Raw genomic sequence first — 18930 nt, 5'->3', positions numbered from 1 at the left:
CTAGTGGAATCCCCGGGCCTCCCTGCGAGTCCCCACCGCAGCGCCTCCTTTCACCCTGGTCGTCCCAGCCTGGCGGCGGGGCTGGACCTTGCCCTTGGCCTCCGATCCCGCCAGGCCCCGCCCCTGGCCTGCCCGAGCGCAGCGGAGGAGGCTGCCCAGAGACAGACAGACAGGCAGACCCACGCTCGGACCCACGGAGGGACGGACGGAGGGCGCCCGATGGCCGCGCCTGGCGAGCCGTGCGCTGGGCTGGGGGTGAGTGCGCACCCAGCCCCGCTCTCCTTTCCCGGGCTGGGTTTGGCCCCAGATCTCTCTCGGGCTGCGATACTAGGAAGGGAAATACTCCCCCTGCCCCCCACTCCCGCCAAATTCTTGGCCCCAGGAAGCAAGAGACCTGCTGTCCAGTTACAATCCAGGTGACAGCAGACTAAGGGGCCTCCAGATCTCCCAGCGACTGGGGGCTGTGAGCTTGACTTGCATGAAGCTAGGGGACCCTCCCCAAGCCCTTCCCACGTCGGAGAGCCCCTTCCATCTGCAGGACCCCCTGCCTCCCTGGGCCCCTCAGCCATGGGTCCCTCAGCTCTCTCCAGAGTGGAGTTCTTGGAGGGCAGGGGTCGCCAGCCCTAGGCTCTCAGGGCTGGGTAGACGGGCAATAAAGAGACCCCGTGTTAACTGAGCGCTTGCCCTGCGCCAGCATTGCGCTGCTGTTGACCGGATTGATAGGATTGACCCATCGTTAGGAGATTCCATTTCCCGGCTCCTACAGGGAAGCAAACTGAGGCCCAGAGAGGCTGAGTTCAGGGCACTCAGAGTAGAGGTAAGTGAGAGGGGGGTGAGTGGCCCTGAGGGACCATGTCTCCAGTTAGAAAGGGCCAGCAGAAAGATGGCGATGAACCCCAGAGATAAAGACGTCCCATGGAAGAAGCTCCCAGGGCAGGCACCTGAGAGGAGACCAGCCCTGCACTTCCTACCTGTGTGGGCCTCATCTGTAAGATGGGGACAGTAGCATCTACCATCTGGAGATCTTAGAAGAGGTGGCACCTGTGCCTAGCACTCCTCATGGAGCGCACTTATCCTTGACTCCAGGACACAAGTCCCCCGCTTCAGATCCCAGCACCACCAACTTCCCAGTGGGTATGGTCAGCCACGTGACTCAACCTCTCTGGGCCTCAGCGTCCTCCTCTGCCAAATCACTATGGTGGTTGCAGCTACCCGTAGGGCTGGTGTGAGGACGGGAAGAGTTGAGAAGTGAGAAGCATATCCCAAAGAGGGCGTGGAGCATCTTAATGTAAATGTCAGGGGCCCCAAATGCTGGACCTGCAGGCAGGTGAGACTGGGTCCCCGCGTTGCACCATCCTGAGGGTCCGCCTGGTCTTCTTCAGGTCTGGAACCAGACAGAGCCGGAGCCTGCGGCCCACGGCCCCCTGAGCCTGTGCTTCCTGAGAACAGCGGGGGTCTGGCTGCCTCCCATGTACCTCTGGGTCCTCGGCCCCATCTACCTCCTCCACATCCACCGCCATGGCAGGGGCTACCTCCGGATGTCCCCGCTCTTCAGAGTGAAAATGGTAGCCTCCGCCACTGGGAGCCCTAAACCAGAAGATGGAGGGGAGGGCCCGGGAACCTGGCACGGACCCCAAAATGAACACACCTACCAGGGAGCACACGGGGTGGTGACGAAAGGGAGCCCACTGACCAAACAGATCAATACTAGAAAGGCCACAGAGGTACACTTGGTGGATCAAAGTCCCCCCAGACAGATTTTGTGATTGTAAAACCCCGTGCGCGCACAGACACACATGCGTGTCCCCTCAGTGCAGAGGTATCTGAGCCTGGCATCTCCTGGTGCCATGTGTACTTGGGGTGCGCACGGTGATTTTTACCTTTTTAAAACTTTTAAAAGTTGACTTGATTTGATTCTTGGGTGCTGGGGACGGAACCCAGGGACCCAGGCATGCTAAGCACACGGCTCTATGCCTGAGCCACACCCAGCCCAATTAACTTTCCTCTTTGCTTCCCCACAGACAGTCCTCCTGAACAGTTTTTAAAAATTGCTAGGTGTTTACCATAGTGTGTTAGATAAATGCTGCTATTCCACGTGTGGGCCTCTGCATTCATTCACCTTCCATTCATTGCTACAGGAATGTCCTTTCAAGTTCATTCATGGCCAGATCATTAAACTCTGGCTGTATCGCCCACCCTCTATCCGGGCATCGCAAACTGAAAGGTCCACTGTTGCCTCGGGGAGGTTCTGAGGGCCGTGCTGCGTCATCCACTGGGCAGCACAAAACAGCCATCCGCAGCAGGGAGGAAAGAGACATGAGCGTGTTTCGATAAAACTTTATTTAAATTCACTGAAATGTGACTCTCATCTCATTTTCGAGTCATGACATATTACACTGCTTTTGCATTTTTTTTTTTGTAACCAATGATTGAAAATGTAAAAAAATAAATAAATTCTTAGCTCACAGGCTACATAAATGGACAGCCGGCCCCACTCAGCTGCAGATGGTAGGTAGCCCGTGACCCCGGCAGGAGCCTGGCAGGGTGGTTTGGGTAGCTCCTCTGCGAGCCTTGCCCTGGCTTCTCTGTGGTGTGTGCACGTGCGAACTCTCTCGCTTTCTTGGGCAGATATTCTGGAAACGTCCCGGCCCATTGGACTTGGTAGCAGAGATTACAAAGGGCGAGAGGGCATAACTTTTTCACCCTGAGAATAATTTTCATGTCACTTGGTATCTCCACACCCAGAATGTCCCATGTCCCCTTCTGCGTTTGGGGGACATGGGTTTGGCCCAAGTCCTGTTGTGTGTTACTCACTCGAGGGCTGGTCTGCCGTGCCCCCCACCCACGCATCCTACCCATCAGCAGACTGGTAACGTGTGACCTTGGTTTAGTTCAGGGTCCTAGCCGGGATGTTGCAGAACCACTGCCCAGTAGGACGTGGGGTCACCCCACGTCTCCTCCCACCTCTGTTTCAGCCCCAGCCTGACTTACACCTGTCTCCCCAGGTGCTTGGCTTCGTCCTCATGCTCCTGTGTGCCTTCAACGTGGCCCTCCCTCTTTGGAAAATCCAACAGGGAACGCCCCAGGCCCCAGAATTCCTTATTCACCCTACAGTGTGGCTCACCACCATGGTAATGACCTCTTCTGTTGGCACCTGGCTGGCTCCTGGTGGGGAGCGTCGGGGAGGGAGGCGCCTCCCTCCCACCCCACCCCACTCCCACCCCCACAAGGGGCCCAGCTGGACTTTGTCACCCAGGGCTTCGCCGTGTTCCTGATTCACATGGAGAGGAAGAAGGGAGTCCGGGCTTCCGGGGTGCTGTTTGGGTACTGGCTACTTTGCTGCCTCTTGCCAGCTACCAGCACCGCCCAGCAGGCCTCCAGAGGGGTAAGTGGGGACCTGGGCCAGCTGGGGAAACCCATATGGCGGCCTTGGGTCTCATCCTTCCCCTGCCCTTTCCACACCTGGCTTAATCTCCACACAGAGAGACCCAGGCACACACCCCAGTCACTTAAACACTAGAGACACACAAAGAGACCCTCACTTCTAAGTCGCCACCCTCCGCCCGTGTTCTGACTTTTAACTGGCACGTGCTAATCGTACACACTTGCGGGGTGCAGCGGGGTATTTGGGTGCATACGTACACCATGTAAGAATCCATAGTTAGGGTGCTTAACATATGCATCGCCTCCTCCAGGGGCCGTTTCTTTGGGGTGGGTACATTCAGATTCCTCTCCTGGCTCTTTTGAAATATTCAACATTGTTAATTACAATCCCGGCCGGGGCAACAGAATGCCAGGCCGCATTCTTCGGCCATGTTTGTACCTGCTGAGGAATCTCTCCCACCCACCCCCACCCCTCAGCCTCTGGCCACCCCGCTGGACCCTGGTCTGTAAGAGCCACTTCTTCCTCTTCTACCTGTGGGTGAGGCCACCCGGCCCTGACCTCTCGAGCCAGGCTCCTTTCACTTCACGCAATAATCTCTAGATCCCTGCACGTTGTCATTTGTGCTTTTTTTTAATGGCACAGATCCCCTTGTCTACACACATCACAGTCTCTTGCCGGCTGGCACACACACCTGCGTGTCCCAGGCCCACCTCCCGCCAGGACACAGGAGCTCACACGTGTACTGCCTGAGCTGGATGCACACGCATGTTCTCCCCTAGGTGATGCACGTGCCCCCTCCTCCTGACACACTCGGCCTCCCCGCGTCCCTGTGCATCTGTGCCAACACTCACTTTCCACACGCTCACTCAGCGGTCTAGTCTGGGAGGCGGGGCTTCTGTATCAGGAGCTGATGGGATTGGACTTCACAGCCTGGCTCTGCCCACCTTCGTGCTGGGCCCTTCTCCATTGGTGGGGGGACAGGGGATGGTCCTGGGGATGTGGATGGGCATCTCTGGCCTCTACCCACTAGCAGCAGCAACCGCCCTCCACTGTGGTGACCCAGAGAGCCCCCAGATCCTGCCAGCTCCCCTGAGAGGGAAACCTGCCCACCCATGGCAAGTCACTTGCCTCTGGAGAGCGTTCTGCCGAGGCTGTGGGCTGGGGGCCGATGGCCAGGTGGAAGCAGATGGCTGGCCATCGCTTCTTGAGCCTCGTGGACACTCTGTCCTGCTCCTAGGAGGAGAAAGTGGAGGGACATCTCTGACCCTAGGACAGATTTTTAAAGAGCAACGTTTTTACCTAATGAGGAAAACCGACCGGCACCCCCAAATCATGGAATGTGGGGCCCATAGTCAGCTTCTGGAACTCAGGACAGAAACAGAGACCCGGGAGCCCTCTGCACGCCGGAGCCATGGCCACAGACAGGCACCAGGGAGCACTATGTCCCCCCTCACTGGAGTCTTCCCAGAACGCTCTGTCTAGGGTCCCGAAGTCCCACTTCAAAGACAGGAAACTGAGGCTCGAGGAGGGAATGCCCTCCCCAGGCCACGTGGTCAGGAGTGCAGAGGCCAACTCTGAACCTCTCCCAAGGTCAGGTCTTCCCACTGTCCCAGCTTTGTAATAGCAACAGTGGTTAAAAGGAAAAAAAAACACATAGCAGCATGGGAAGGGGGGCCACCTGAAACCAGAGGACAACTGTCTACTGTCTGCAAAAACATAAAATAAAAGCCAGAAGAAAAATCTCAGGAGAGCCAGGCACAGGGCGCACGCTGTCATCCCAGCGGCTCTGGAGGCTGAGGCAGGAGGATCTTGAGTTCAAAGCCAGCCTCAGCCACTGCGAGGCGCTGAGCAACTCAGCGAGACCCTGTCTGCCTGTCAGTGAGACCCGAATACAAGTCTGGTGACTCTCCCAGTGGGTCTGGCTGTCACTGTCCCCGCCTGAGCCCTGTGTGCGTTCCTACCCCCATCACAGTAGCCAGGGGACTGTACTTATTGGTCTCTTGTCCACCCCTGCAGTGGCTCAGCAGAACAGCTCACAATTTGGCACCGTCTGTGTGCCCTTGAGCTCAGCTGCTGTTTCACCGGGAGTAAAACGGAGGCTGTAAACCCAGCTGGGGCCAGGTGGGCGGACCTGATGAGACTGTGCTTAGGAAGAATGTCGTGTGTGCCCAGGACAGAGTACATGCTCAGTTAAACCCGTTCCCTCTCCGTCAACCAGAGAACACAGGCCCAGGGGGAGCTGGAATAGAGAAAGGAAAAGGTCCCAGTGTCCCTTCTTCTCATTGTCCTAGCTCTGTGTCCGTCGTCACCAGCTAAGGGCAAAGCCCAGACACAGCCCTGGCCCCGCGTTTGTTCAGACAGAATATGTGCATATCAGGTTTTGCAAACTGGGACAACCGGGAATGCAGGGGCCTGGCTTGGGGACACCCTGGCCCTGTCCCCTGCCCGGACACTGCTCCTGGCCTGAAACCCTGTTCAGCCCCAGCCTCCCGGCTCCTGGGAGCCCCTCTCTGCCTCCACCCCGGGGGGGCTCAGACACTGTCCTCCGTCCCCCGGACTCAGGGGGACTTGTGCTCTCTCTCTTTCTCCTGCAGGACTTCCAGAGCGACCCCCTCGGCCACCTGTCCACCTACCTGTGCTTGTCCCTGGTGGTGGCACAGTTTGTGCTGTCCTGCCTGGTGGACTGGCCCCCCTTCTTCCCTAAAGATGCCCAGCAGCCGGTGAGTCCCCAGGTCCCCAACTCCGGGCCTCCTTCCTGCCTGCACCGCTTTGGGTCCCAGCCTCCGGGGGAACCTGAGGGAGGGCGTGAACTAGAGCTTAGGTCTGTGTCTTTCATTCGCTGGCGACACGGGGGTGGCTCAGCTCCTCGCGGTGGCCCTTTGGCCAGCTCCCTCCGGAGACATCTGAGGCTCTGGGAGCGGTCTGCCGCGGGGGAGCAGAAGCCAGCACAGGAGAAGTGTCGGCCGAGGGACGCGGCCCTGGCCCCGCGTTTGTTCAGACAGAATATGTGCATATCAGGTTTTGCAAACTGGGACAACCGGGAATGCAGCACAGGAGAAGTGTCGGCCGAGGGACGCGGCCGGGCGGCCAAGAGCATGGCTTGCAGAAGCAGGCGGTGGGCTGGGTTTGGTCTGGAGGCCACAGCGCTGTCCCCGGCCCTGGGCTCCAGCCGGGTGCTGAGGATCTGGTGAGCAGCAGACAGGGTCCCCGCCCCAGGCAGTTAGCGGTCACATAACTGCACAGACATGGGGGAGGTGACACCTGGGGAGGTGCTCGGCAGGAGACTTTCAGGCCCCTGAGCCCCCGACAGGTGCCACTGAAGCTGGCACCTGGGGAATCAGGGGAGAATTTCCTGAGGAAGAGCCGGGCCGCGGCCAGCTCTAGACCTGCTCACGCGGGTGAGCTGCTCAGAGCGGCCGTCGGACCTTTCTGTGCCTGTCAGGACGGAAACAAAGAAAAACCTAACAATTGATAACAAGTTGGGATGGCCACCATGGAGTGACATGGGCGCTTTTGTGCCTTGTTGGTGACGAGGGTAGACTGCGCAACTTTGTGGGTCAGCTGACAAAAATCACAGGAAAGAGCCCTCTTTGTTAAAAACTTCGTTCCAATGAGCTCTACGTGACAGTAGGAGGCACCTGCCCCGTCACACACGGGTGGAACATGACTTCTCCCTCTTCTGCTTGAACATGGTGTAGAATCACACCCGTCAGGTGCGCATAGGGTAATAAAGTCTGATTCTTCCTATTATCCTTTCTACCCCCATACCCCTCCCCTCCCTTCACTCCCCTCAGCCTAGTGCAAAGTCCCTCTATTCTCTCCTAGCTCTGCCCCCCCTTAGTGTGAATTAGCATCTGCATATCCCAGAAAACATTTGGCCTATGGTTTTGGGGGGGATCGGCTTATTTCACTTAGCATGATAGTCTCCAGTTCCATCTGTTTACCAGCAAAGCCATGATTTCACTCTTCTTCACTGCTAAGCAATATTCCATTGTGGGTATGTACCACATTTTCTTTATCCATTCATCTGTTGAAGGGCCTCTAGGTTGGTTCATAGTTTGACTATTGTGAATTGAGCTGCTATAAACATGGAGGTGGCTGCGTCCCTGTAGTATGCTGATTTTAAGTCCTTTGGATATAGCCCGAGGAGAGGGATAGCTGGGTCAAGTGGTGGTTCCATTCCAAGTTTTCCAAGGAATCTCCATTCTGCTTTCCAGATTGGCTGCACCAATTTGCAGTCCCACCAGCAACGTCTGAGTGCGCCTTTCCCCCACATCCTCGCCAACACTGATTGTTGTTTGTATTCTCAACAGCTGCCCTTCTATGACTGGAGTGAGATGAAATCTTAGCGTAGTTTTGATCTGCATTTCTCTAATTGCTAGAGACGTTGAACATTTTTTCCATGTATTTTTTGACCATTCGTGTTTCTTCTGTGAAGTGGACAGTGCCCTCTTCCCAGCCCTGGCTGAGGGACATCGTTGAGGACATGGTCCTTCTTTGAGAACTTCTTGGTCTTGGTGTGGACAGCTGTTCTCCTGAGCCGCTCTCATTTCTGACTGCGTGGACTCTACCAGTCTGTAGCTCAGTCCATTTTCACCTTGCCTGCTAGGAAGCACCACGCTCATCAGCCTCTGGCAAAGAGGCGGTGCCCTCAGTGTGCATTCTGGGTGCGGAGTGCGTGGCCGGTCCGTCCTGTCTTCCTGACCGTGGTCACCTACCCACCCTGGACGTGAGCTGAGGCCTCCTCCTCCCACACCCTCTTTCATCTTTTGCAGAATCCATGTCCAAAGGCTGGAGCTTCCTTCCCCTCCAGAGCCATGTTCTGGTGGATTTCTGGGTAAGCATGGTGGCGGGAAGGGGTCGGGGGTCCTACCCACCCAGGCTGCTACCTGACTCCCCCTGGGGCCCCTCCCAAGCTCACAAGGGCCGGCCCGGCTTTCCCGCCGGGGGCTTGCCTCCGGTCAGTGTCCCACACACCTGCGCCCACTTCACTTCCCGGGGTGCAATCTGGATGCGAACCCTGGCTCTGCCTCTTAGGGGCCATGTCACAGATCCCCGGGGTCTCCAATTAGCCCTCTGCGACCTGGGGACCGCTCTGCCTGTGTTAAATGGAAAGGGCCTTGTGCTTGAGCACAGCTTTAGTCGTTCTGCCAGCGTTTAATAAGCACCTACTCTGTGCTGACCACCAGGAGTAAGATGCAAAAGGCCAACTCTCTACTGCCCGAGGGGCCCAGGCTGCTCCTCTAGTGCCAGTCCACCCGGCACAGGGGATGTGCCCACCCACCAGACCCGCTCCTGAACGCACTGCAGTCAGACCTCAGTAGCACCCAACCACATGGACGTGGATCCTGGCTGTGTGGCCCTAGACAAGCTACTTCACCTCTCTGTGCCTCAGTCCCCATACCTACAAAACAGGAAGAATGACAAGATCCCCCTCGTGGGCTGTGAAGGTTGAATGAGACCAAGTTGACGAGGCCCTTAGGTGGGGCCTGGTGCCTAGTGAGCGTTACATAAAAGGGTCGTCACACAAACAAGGAACGGGGGACTCTGGATGTGTGGACTTGGTGGAAGAGCGTACAAGTCTCCTTGGCAGCCCCCCCCCCCCCCCCCCCCCCGGGGTCTCGCTGCTGCTTCCTAACTTAGTTAAGGGTGGCTTTTCCTGCTCTTTGCCACATGGGGGTGTCCTCCGCCCTCCCCTAGTGAGCTCCCTTTTTAAAAACTCACTTTTTTTTTTTTAAACTTCAATGAACTTTTTAAAAAGGAATCTTACCGTCACTGTCCAGACTTGGAAAGTCCATCAAATCCCCTGCCCCGTAGAAAACTCCGGAAACAACGTCAGGGCACGGCAAGCCGGGTTAACCCCGTCCCTGTCAGGCCGGTGGGTGCCCAAGATCACTGTGTCTTAGAAGAAAAGGGCACTTGGCAAGTCCTAGAGAGAGAGGTGACACCCGCAGGAACTCCCAGGTGTCATCAGGAGGATCAAACAGACCCGAAAAGAAAGCAAGGCTCCCTCCGCAGACTCCGTAGCGTTGGATTTCTCCTGTATGTGCCGACCTCAGTCACCTCAGACCAGCCGCAGGACATGTCTCACTTTTAAAGTGAGAAACTTGAAACCTAGGGACGTGCCCAAGGTCACAGAACCGGGCCAGAATGCGAGAACACCAGACAGGGAGGTGGACAGTACTGCCCCTGCCCAGGGAACTTGCCATCCGCTGGAGGAGGGGACACTAACTAAATAATTAGGTCAAAAATAGCGATCATCATGGCAACTGACTTTCTTCTTAAATGAGGCTCAGGAGACCCCTGGCAGTTAGAATGGAATCCACCTGGGCTGGGAAGTCCAGGGGACCTGTCTAAGAAGTCAGGTGTAAGCTCAGACGCTGAGTAAGAAACGGCCAGAGGACCAGTGGCAGGAAACGGGATTTTAGCAGGGTGTCAGGCGTATGCAAAGGCCCCGGGGCTGCTGGTTGGGCCAGCGGAGGAGGAGAGGTATTTATAGCTGGGGGAGGAGTTCAGATCCCCTGTACCATGAGCGTTTTAGCCCCTGGACTTCTGACCCTCGGGGAGGGGTCTGTTTGCCTAGCGAGGTCAGCTGTCCCTTGGTGAAGTCACTTGTCATCCCTCTGAGCCTCTGTGTCCGTCATCATCTGTAAAATGGGCCAATGATCATCTAGCGGACGGGCTCCCCCGAGAATAGTGAGACCCTCTTCGTAACCGAGGGGTGCCCCGCCGATGTCAGGTGGGCTGAGGTCGGCTGCCTTCCCTGACCCAGGGCCCTACAGAGGTTCAGAGAGCCACAGTGACATGCCCAGGGGCACACGGCTGCCGGCTGGGGCCCCAGGGGTGGGCGGCTGCAGAAACGTGCCCTGGTGTCCCTCTTGACAGGCTGCTCTGGAGGGGCTACAGGAAGCCGCTGGGACCAAAAGACTTCTGGTCGCTTGAGCGAGAACAGTGCTCTGAAGAGCTGGTTTCCCGGCTGGAGCGAGAATGGAGGAGGAGCCGCCGCGGGGCCCAGAGGTGAGGGCTGGGGGCCGGGGCTCAGGCCGGTTCTCGGTCAGCAAAGTCCACCCGTCACTTGGACCCCCAAGTTCAAGTCCAGCCTCAGCAGCTTAGCGAGACCCTGTCTCAGAACACACAGGGGCTGGGGTGCAGCTTGGTGGCGGGGGCCCCTGGTTCCAACATCTGCACAAAAAGCGGGGGCCGGTGGGGGATGAAGTCCAGTCCTTCTGGTCCCAGCCTTGCACCCTGGGCCCGTCCATGGGCCCCTCTGAGCCTCGGTTTCCTCGTCTGTGCAGAAGAGGGGACACCAGGCTTGCAGGGTTCCTGGGAGGACGCAGGAGTGCCCCCCCCCCGTCAGCTCCACAGGTGCCTCCCACGGTGGCCCCAAGGCCATGGGCTGCCTGCTGTCCCTCCCGCTCCCACCACTGCCCATCCTGATGGAGTCCCCTGGGTGTCGGAGCCAGCAGGTCTCGCCCGCCCCCTGTCGTGGGGAACAGAACCCCGGGGGCCGGCACCTGCCGGGCCGCTCAGCCTGTGGGCAGCGCCCGGCACCCTCTCCTCTCTCCGAAGGCGCACCAAGGTGTCCAAGAGCAAGGGACGCCACGGCGTGGAGGCCGCAGAGACGGAGGCTGCGGAGAAGGAGGCCCTCCTGCAGCAGGAGGGGAGCCCGCGGGGACCGCTGCTCAGGGCCCTCTGTCGGGTGTTCCGGTCCACCTTCCTGCTGGGGACCCTCAGCCTGGTCATCAGTGACGTCTTCAGGTTCTCTGTCCCCAAGCTCCTCAGGTAGGTGGGGCGTCTGGCTAAGGTGGCGGCCTCACGGTGTCCTTCCAGGGCTGCGGTCTCCTGCGGCCCCTTCCTGGAGGCGTGGTGCTCAGGCCCCGGGCAGGGCATGGAGGCAGGAAGAGGTGTCCCTGAGGTCAGGGGGCGACCCCCCCGCCCGGGTCACTCGCTTCTGGCTATAGATCGCCCCAAGGTGAGGGGCGCAGAGCCACCAGGCATGTGTTTGTTGGCCCGTGACGATATGGTGGCATCCGGGCTGGGACCCACTGGGCGGACCTTCCTCTGTCCACCCGGGTGTCCGCCGCCGGCTCCTGGTTTGGCTGGACACTGGCTCTGCCGGTTTCATTTCCTTACATTCCTTTGGGCTGGGCACGGAGCCCGGGGCCCTGGGTGCACTAGGCAGGTGCCTCCCACCCGCGCCATCGGCGCCCTGGAGGTGGCTCTGGTAGGGACCGTCTCACCGGGACGCTCTCCGCTCTCTCTCCTGCACGTCCAGAGGGCTAGCTGGGGCCTGTTCCCACGGCCACTTGGAAGGGTCCAGGAGAGGGGACAGAGTGGCATGCTCCTGAGGCCGTGGCTGGGAGCTGGCAGCGTCCCCTCCAGCCCAGATGTCAGGGGCCGAGTGTGAGTCACTAGGTCCCCTGTAACAGGGCACCACAAAATGGGTGACCACAGGACTCACCGTCCCTCCATCTGGAGGCTGAAGCCCAAGGTGGAGACGTCGGCGGGGTGGGCTTCTCCCGAGGCCACTCCTCACCGGGTCCTGGCGTGGCCCCTCCTCGGGGGTCCAGGGGGACACTAGGCAGACTGGAGGAGGACCCTGTTGGCCCTGGTTGACCTCAGTGCCCTCTTTGGGGGGCGCTGCCTCCTGGTGGGGGACCTCAGCTCTGCAGGAGGAGCCCAAGGCCTCATGGGAAAGAGCAAGGATGGGGGGGGGGACTGCCCTCTGCAGGAGGGGTCTGTGCCCCTGGGCCTCGGCGGGCAGCTGCGGGGTGCTAGCCTCATCCGCTGCCCTCCGCCCTCCCCCAGCCTGTTCCTGGAGTTCATGGACAGCCCCGAGGCCCCCGCCTGGAAGGGGCCGCTCCTGGCCACGCTGATGTTCCTGGCCGCCTGCCTGCAGACGCTGTTCGAGCAGCACTTCATGTACAGGGTGAAGGTGCTGCAGATGAGGCTGCGCACCGCCATCACCGGCCTGGTGTACCGGAAGGTGGGCCCCGGGGCACTCACGCCCACCCGTCCAGGCTGGAGGGGACGGTGTCCCTGTGCTCTCGATGATACTGTCAGGGCTGAGAACAGTCTTCACTGAGTCTTCTCTCGCTGCACTCTCATCTCCTTGGTTCTTCTTGTAAGGCCCCGTGTGATCTGACCCTGAGACCTCTCCAAGCTCATCCCATCACACAGCTCCTCCTCCTCCCACCTTCACCCTCCTCTCAGGTCCTCAAACATGCCAGGTGTGCTCCCACCTTGGAGCTTTGGGGCTGGGGATTCCTACTGCCGGGTCAGCTCAATGCCCTGCCTAAGCTGGGTCATGCCTTAGTGGTCCTGGTTTCCAAACCAGGTGTAGACACTTACGAGCCCTCTGACTTTAAGCCAGGCCCAGGGACCCATGCCTGTGATCCCAGTGACTTTGGAGGCTGAGACAGGAGGATCCCCAAGTTTGAGGCTAGCCTCAGCAACTTAGCAAGGCATTTTCTCCCAGGTGGAAAAACATAGAAAGGGGCTGGGGATGTGGCTCTGTGGTGAAGCGCCCCGGGTTCAATCCCCAGCACACACATGTGTGCACGTGCGTGCACACACACACCACACAGCCCTGACCTTGGATGTCCCTCTATACCTGAGTTTCCTGAGCAGGGTAGTGACTGTCACTGTATCCACCTCCTCTTCCTCTGGGAGTGTCCACTCCTGCCCATGAAAGCCTCTGGCTATGGTGGACTGTCCCCTGTCACCAGGCAACACTGCTCAGGGTGGAGTGACCACTGTCCAGTGCCGTGGCCTGGAGGTTCTGTGAAGACTGTGACCACCCCCTGAGCAGCCAGAGCTGGGCAGTGACTGCTCCCTCAGGGGACCCTGGGGGCCAGGCCCACCCGGCTGCCACAGATCCTGGCTCCAGGGGGTCTGCAGCAACTGAATGAGGGAGTTCCCAGCCCCTGAGCTGGGAACCCGCAGGAGAGGGGACAAGGCACCGTCCTGGATGGCCCTGGCATGCTGCCCGGCCAGCCTGCTCTGTGCAGGCTCCTGTCCCACTCAGCACCGGAGTTGGGTGTGGCCTCTCAAGTCTCCCGAGTTCACCTGTTTCCTGAGCTAAAGAGGAAGCCCCTTTGATCCCCGATGAATGAGCCGGCCTTCGGGCTGCCCCTGGCTGCCCTTGAACCCATTGTGAAAGGCTTGGGTGTCCTTCCCTTTGGAACTCCAGTCCCTGGAGCCGGTCGGCTGCTCAGGGAGGGGCACAGGTGGCTGTCCCTTAAGGAGCTGCACCCCCAGCCCAGCTCACTCTCACCCTCACACACCAGCAGAGAGAGGATCGCAGGTAGAGTCCGACATCCAACAGGCCAGAAGGGGTCCACTGTGACCCCCGGGTCGGGGGAAACAGGATTGGGGTCCGAGGCGTGGGGGCGTGGTTCCACATCCTGCCTTTCTGGTCCTGGTTTCCAATCCCAGCTCAGCATTTACAAGCCCCCCTCCCCCCCCCCCCGACTTTGAGCAAGTTGTTCAACCCCTCTGGGCCTCGGTCCCCTTGGCTGCCCAGTGGGGTAATAAGAGTGCGTCCCCCTGACCCGGGATGGCTGTCTCTTTTCACCCTGTAACAGTGCTGCAGTCAGGATGCAGCTCCAGCGTCCCAGTTTTACTGGGGATATTTTCCCTGGGGATTCAAAACCAGAGAGGGCTCTGTCTGGGCGTTTGGGATTGCGTGGGGCACGGCGAGCCGGGGCAGGGTTGGCACCTGGCAGATGACCTCCGTGACCTTGCTGAAGCTGGTGTATTTATCGGGGCTGTGGATTTTTGCTGCTCCAGAGCTCGAGGGACTCCGCCTGGATGCCCAGGACAGCCCCGGGAGGTGGGCACAGGGGACTTCACAGGCTCCTCCCCTCCTCAGCCCCTCTGTCCCTCCGGCCCAGGTCCTGGCCCTGTCCAGCAGCGCCAGAAGGGCCAGCGCGGTGGGGGACGTGGTCAACCTGCTGTCTGTGGACGTGCCGCGGCTCACGGAGAGCGTCCTCTACCTCAACAGCTCCTGGATGCTGCTGCTCTGGATCTGCCTCTGCTTCGCCTACCTGTGGCAGGTGCGGGGCGGGGGCGGGGCTTGGGCGGAGGGGCGGGGCTTGGGCGGAGGGGCGGGGCTGGGACCGGGGCGGGGCTGGGGCGGATGGCGGGGTGGAGGGGCGGGGCTTGGGCGGAGAGGCGGGGCTTGGGCAGCGTCCCCGCCCCACACCTGGGGATGCTGGCCCTGCTGGAGGGAGAAGCCCTAGGGTCGCACGGGGCTCGGCCCCTCTGGGTCTCCGTTTCCCCTCTGGCAAGGTGGAGACGCTGCCGATGGCTTTGAGGCTTCTCGGGGAGGGTCTTGGGGTCACCAGGAGGCAGATGGGGCACAAGGTATCAGTACTGCTGGGGCGTCCGGATCCCGGCACACAGCAAAACGATAGTAAAAGACCCTTTTACAGGGAGAGAGATTGTTACCTGAGCAAAAAAAAAAAAAAAAAAAAATAGAAAGAAAAAGAGAAAAAGTAATGAGACAGGGAGAGAAAAGAGAGAGAACTCTTTTTTATTTTATTTATTTATTTTATTTTGGTACCAGGGATTGAACTCCGGGGCTGAGTCCCAAACCCAGCCCTATTCTGTATTTTATTTAGAGACAGGGTCTCACTGAGTTGCTTAGGGCCTGGCTTTTGCTGAGGCTGCCTCCGGAGCCACTGGGATGACAGGTGTGCGCCACCAAGCTCAGTTGTTCTTTTTATTAAAATCAAACTCTCTCAGTACCTCCTGGGTTCAAATCCTGCTCTGACCACTTACTGACTGGAAAACTTTACCCTAGTCGTGGGCCCCTTTCCCCATCTATAAAGAGTTGGCAATCAGGAATAGCGCCCTGTCCTAGAACCGCTGGGGTTCACTGGCTCCGCAGGGTGAGCAGCCTTCGTGTGGAATGCCTGGCCCGAGGCGGTGAGGGTGGCAGGACTTTGCAACATTGGGATATCTGCGTGACGCCTCCTGAGATCTCGCGGGGAGGGCCCAAGTCTAAACAGCAAACCCACTTATGTTTCACACGCGCCTCACCCACGTGGCCTGAGGGTGTCCCGTACAATGTTTTCAGTCTGCCTGGTTTTTGACTGTGACCCTCGAGGTCAGTGTGGACTCTCCCTTTGCAGCCTCCTGTGAGCGCTGGATCTTGGAGCATTTTGATTTTCAGATTCGGGTGTCTAACCCGTGCCCGTGAAGGACAGGACAGAGACCCGCAGCGGCTCTGTGGGTTTCGCTAGTGTCCCTGATAACTAAAGAGCTCCTGGGACCATCTAGCGCTTAGCTGTCCTGCTCCAGGGTGGATGTGGGGCTCACAAGCTTATCTATAAAGGACCGGACGGTGGCCATTTCAGTCTTAGGGGGCCGCAGGTCACTCTCTCGACTCTTCAGTTCTATCTTCAGAGTGCAAAAGCAACCTCGGATGATGCTGAACCCCTGGGTGTGATGGCCGGGCGCGGCGGCCCACGCCTGTACCCCCAACAACTCAGGAGGCTGAGGCAGGAGGAACACGGGTTCAAAACCAGCCTCAGCAACTTAGCGAGGCCCCAAGCAACTCAGTGAGACCCTGACTCAAAATAAAATGTCCAAAAGGGCTGGGGATGAGGCTCAGAGGCAGAGCACCCCTGGGTTCAATCCCCTGTACCACACAGAGCTCTCTTTATGGACACTGCGACTTGAACTCCACATCACTGTCACATGTCATGAAACGGTCTTCAAGTTTCACAACGATTTAAACTGTAAACGCCATTTAGAACTTTTTGCAGAGCTCCTGGGCAACACAAAAGCCCCTGTGCCAGGGTGGGTCCGTGGGTGGCATGCTGATCCTGAATGCCCTCTGGTGCCGGTGCACTTCATTATTTTGGCAGTGCCCACGGGGAAGGACCTTTCTCTCTGTATTTCCAGGCTTTGCATACAGCAGGTGCTCAGCAAGGACACAGAGGCTTCCAGGCAGTACCTGACGTGCAGGATAGAAACACTGGATCTTTCTATTCAGAATACAAAGAGGGAGGGAGGGAGGAAGGGAGGGAGGACAATGGAGAAATTCAAGGAGGTCGAACAAGGAGACGGTGACCGTGATAAAAACCAGAGACCAGAGCCCTGCAGGTGCCCTCCTCGAGGAGTGCGTCACCCAGCCCTTAGAAGACCGTCCCTATCATCAGAGGGTCACCACGCGGTGCAGGTTAAGGAGGGCTGGGCTCGGGGTGCCACAGTTAGGTGATACCAGTTGTTTCCTTAGGGTCTTTCTAGCTGGGTCCAGGCGTGTGCCGTCTAGACACTTCTCCACTGAGCCACTGGGTGGCGCCAATGCCTTGTAAATGAAGGGAACTGTCCGCCCAGTGCCCAGTGCCCCCCCTGGTGACATGGGTGACTCACCTGGAATCTAACCCTGCCCACCCCAGGTGAACGGCTCCCACCCAGGCAGAAGGACCCCATGTTCCTCAGGCGTCTTCTCCGTGGACCCCCGTGAGCCCCCCACCCTGACACCTGCCTGTGTGAGGACCCACGTCTGACCACATCCCTGGGGGGTCTCGTGCCCCCCACCTGCTCTGTCCCCAGCTTCTAGGACCCTCAGCCCTCACGGCCATCGCTGTCTTCCTGGGCCTCCTCCCTCTGAATTTCTTCATCACTAAGAAGAAGGGCCACTACCAGGTTTGGCTCTGGGAGCAGGGACGTGCCAATCAGGAAGTGGGGGGTGCTCACGGGTCCTGGGCCCACGCTGGCACCAGAGACGGGGGGGGGGGTCCTGCAGGCCTGGCTTGCCCTCGCCCTGGCATGACTGTGCCCCGACTCGGACCTGGGCACCAGAGCATGACCCCTTCCGCGGTGGGCTCTCCTGCCCCCGTCTCTGACCTGGACGGCGGCAGCCACCCCGTCCCTTGCTGAGTCCCCAGGTGTTCCCTTGCCCTCTGACCTCTGCTGTCCCCTGGGATTCTGCCTTCTAAGGTGACCGCTGATCCTCTGGCCCTTCTCTGCTTCCCGCGGGTCACAGGAGGAGCAGATGCGGCAGAAGGACTCCCGGGCGCGGCTCACCAGCTCCGTCCTCAGGACCATGAGGACCATCAAGGCCCACGGCTGGGAGGAGGCCTTCCTGGAGCGGGTCCTGCGCATCCGGGGCCAGGAGCTGGGCGCCCTGAGGACGTCCACCCTTCTCTTCTCCGTGTCCCTGGTGTCCTTCCAAGTGTCCACGTTTCTGGTGACGCCGCGGGTTCCCCTGCAGAGCCTGGGCTGGGGGAGGGCGTGCCCGGGTGGGGACCCCACGCTGACCCTGGAGGCCGCGCAGCGGGGCACCTTCCCGGCCACGCTCGGCCATCGGCTCACGGTCGGCGCCGGTGCCCCTCCAGGTCGCCCTGGTGGTGTTCACGGTGCACACTCTGGTGGCCGAGGACAACGCCATGGACGCGGAGAAGGCCTTCGTGACCCTGACCGTGCTGGGCATCCTCAACAAAGCCCAGGCCTTCCTGCCCCTCTCGGTCCATCTGCTCGTCCAGGTGGGGCCAGCGGGAGGGCCCGGCAGAGGCGGAGAGGGAGGGACAGGAGCGTGACACGGAGCAGAGGGTGGCAGGGAGCCATCGGAAAGGGTCCAGAGGGTGACCGCAGCACAGGTCCTCCAAGGGCGCAGCAAGCCCTGGTGCACGAGTCCCTGCCCGGTCCCCTTTCATCCAGAGCTTCACTCGCTGCCCGCTCTGTCCTGTGCATCCCTGGGCACTTGCCGGTCAGAGCTGCTGCGTTTCCAGGGCTCCCCCCTCCCCTTCCCAGAGGTGGGTTTGTGGTTGGGAGCTGAGAGGGCGCCCCCCGGTGGACAGAGTCCGACATGACTTTTCATCTTGCCTGGACGCTGTGGGAAAAAAGCCTTTTCGGGTGCTTGATCGTCACAGTTTTGCTCCTGGAGGCAGGAGGTGGGAGGGTCCCCACTGCCGTCCCGGTCCCCACCTCCACATGCACACAGAGGCTTCGTTCTAACGCCTTCAAACCCGCGGGGCTTGGTGGACAGGACGCTGCAGCCACGCGTCCCGGGCACCTGGGCTCCTGCTCTTCTGGCTGGGTGACCCGGGCCCTGGTTCCCACAGGCCTGGGTGTCCTTCAACCGTCTGGCTGCCTTCCTGAGCCTGGAGGAAGTTGACCCCAGTGCGGAGGACGTGAAGGCCGCCAGCCTGGGTGAGGGCCAAGCTCAGCAGGAGGGCGTGGGGGGATGGGGGGACATGGACAGGAAGAGCGCCCCCACCTGGGGAGATGGCGGGGCTGCGGCAGGGGGTGTTAGGGACAGGCCGCGTCTCTCACCATGTGGAAATGAGGCATCGCGGGGGACTGTCCTGCTGGGAGTGCAGGGTGACCCCTGGAGCCCCGTGGGGTGCCGTTCCAGGTGCACAGCACTGAACACTGGGCCCAGGTCCTTGCCCTCGTTCACAGTCCAGGGAGAGAAACACGGCAACATTTATTGGGGGAGGGTACCGGGGATTGAACCCAGGGGCACTGGACCACTGAGCCACACCCCAGCCCTATTCTGTATTTTATTTAGAGACAGGGTCTGAGTTGCT

At 59.6% G+C, this 18930-nt stretch overlaps 1 protein-coding gene across 1 annotated transcript in view; it reads left to right on the top strand.

The window, feature by feature from the left end:
* Positions 1 to 219: 219 nt before the first annotated feature.
* Positions 220 to 18930, top strand: part of Abcc6 (ATP binding cassette subfamily C member 6) — a 35303-nt gene continuing 16592 nt past the window's right edge. The window contains exons 1-14 of the mRNA XM_077106122.1: positions 220 to 255; positions 1383 to 1565; positions 3006 to 3131; positions 3257 to 3385; positions 5980 to 6105; positions 8161 to 8222; positions 10271 to 10402; positions 10955 to 11167; positions 12194 to 12371; positions 14281 to 14442; positions 16952 to 17044; positions 17385 to 17588; positions 17737 to 17883; positions 18463 to 18576. Coding sequence (XP_076962237.1) covers positions 220 to 255; positions 1383 to 1565; positions 3006 to 3131; positions 3257 to 3385; positions 5980 to 6105; positions 8161 to 8222; positions 10271 to 10402; positions 10955 to 11167; positions 12194 to 12371; positions 14281 to 14442; positions 16952 to 17044; positions 17385 to 17588; positions 17737 to 17883; positions 18463 to 18576 — 1905 coding nt within the window. The remainder of the gene's footprint in view (positions 256 to 1382; positions 1566 to 3005; positions 3132 to 3256; positions 3386 to 5979; positions 6106 to 8160; positions 8223 to 10270; positions 10403 to 10954; positions 11168 to 12193; positions 12372 to 14280; positions 14443 to 16951; positions 17045 to 17384; positions 17589 to 17736; positions 17884 to 18462; positions 18577 to 18930) is intronic.

Source organism: Callospermophilus lateralis, chromosome 19, assembly GCF_048772815.1.
Source record: "Callospermophilus lateralis isolate mCalLat2 chromosome 19, mCalLat2.hap1, whole genome shotgun sequence".
In the NCBI taxonomy this organism is placed as follows: Eukaryota; Metazoa; Chordata; class Mammalia; order Rodentia; family Sciuridae; genus Callospermophilus; species Callospermophilus lateralis.
Note: the sequence above shows the minus strand (reverse complement) of the source record. Positions and strands in the feature narration are given on the sequence as shown.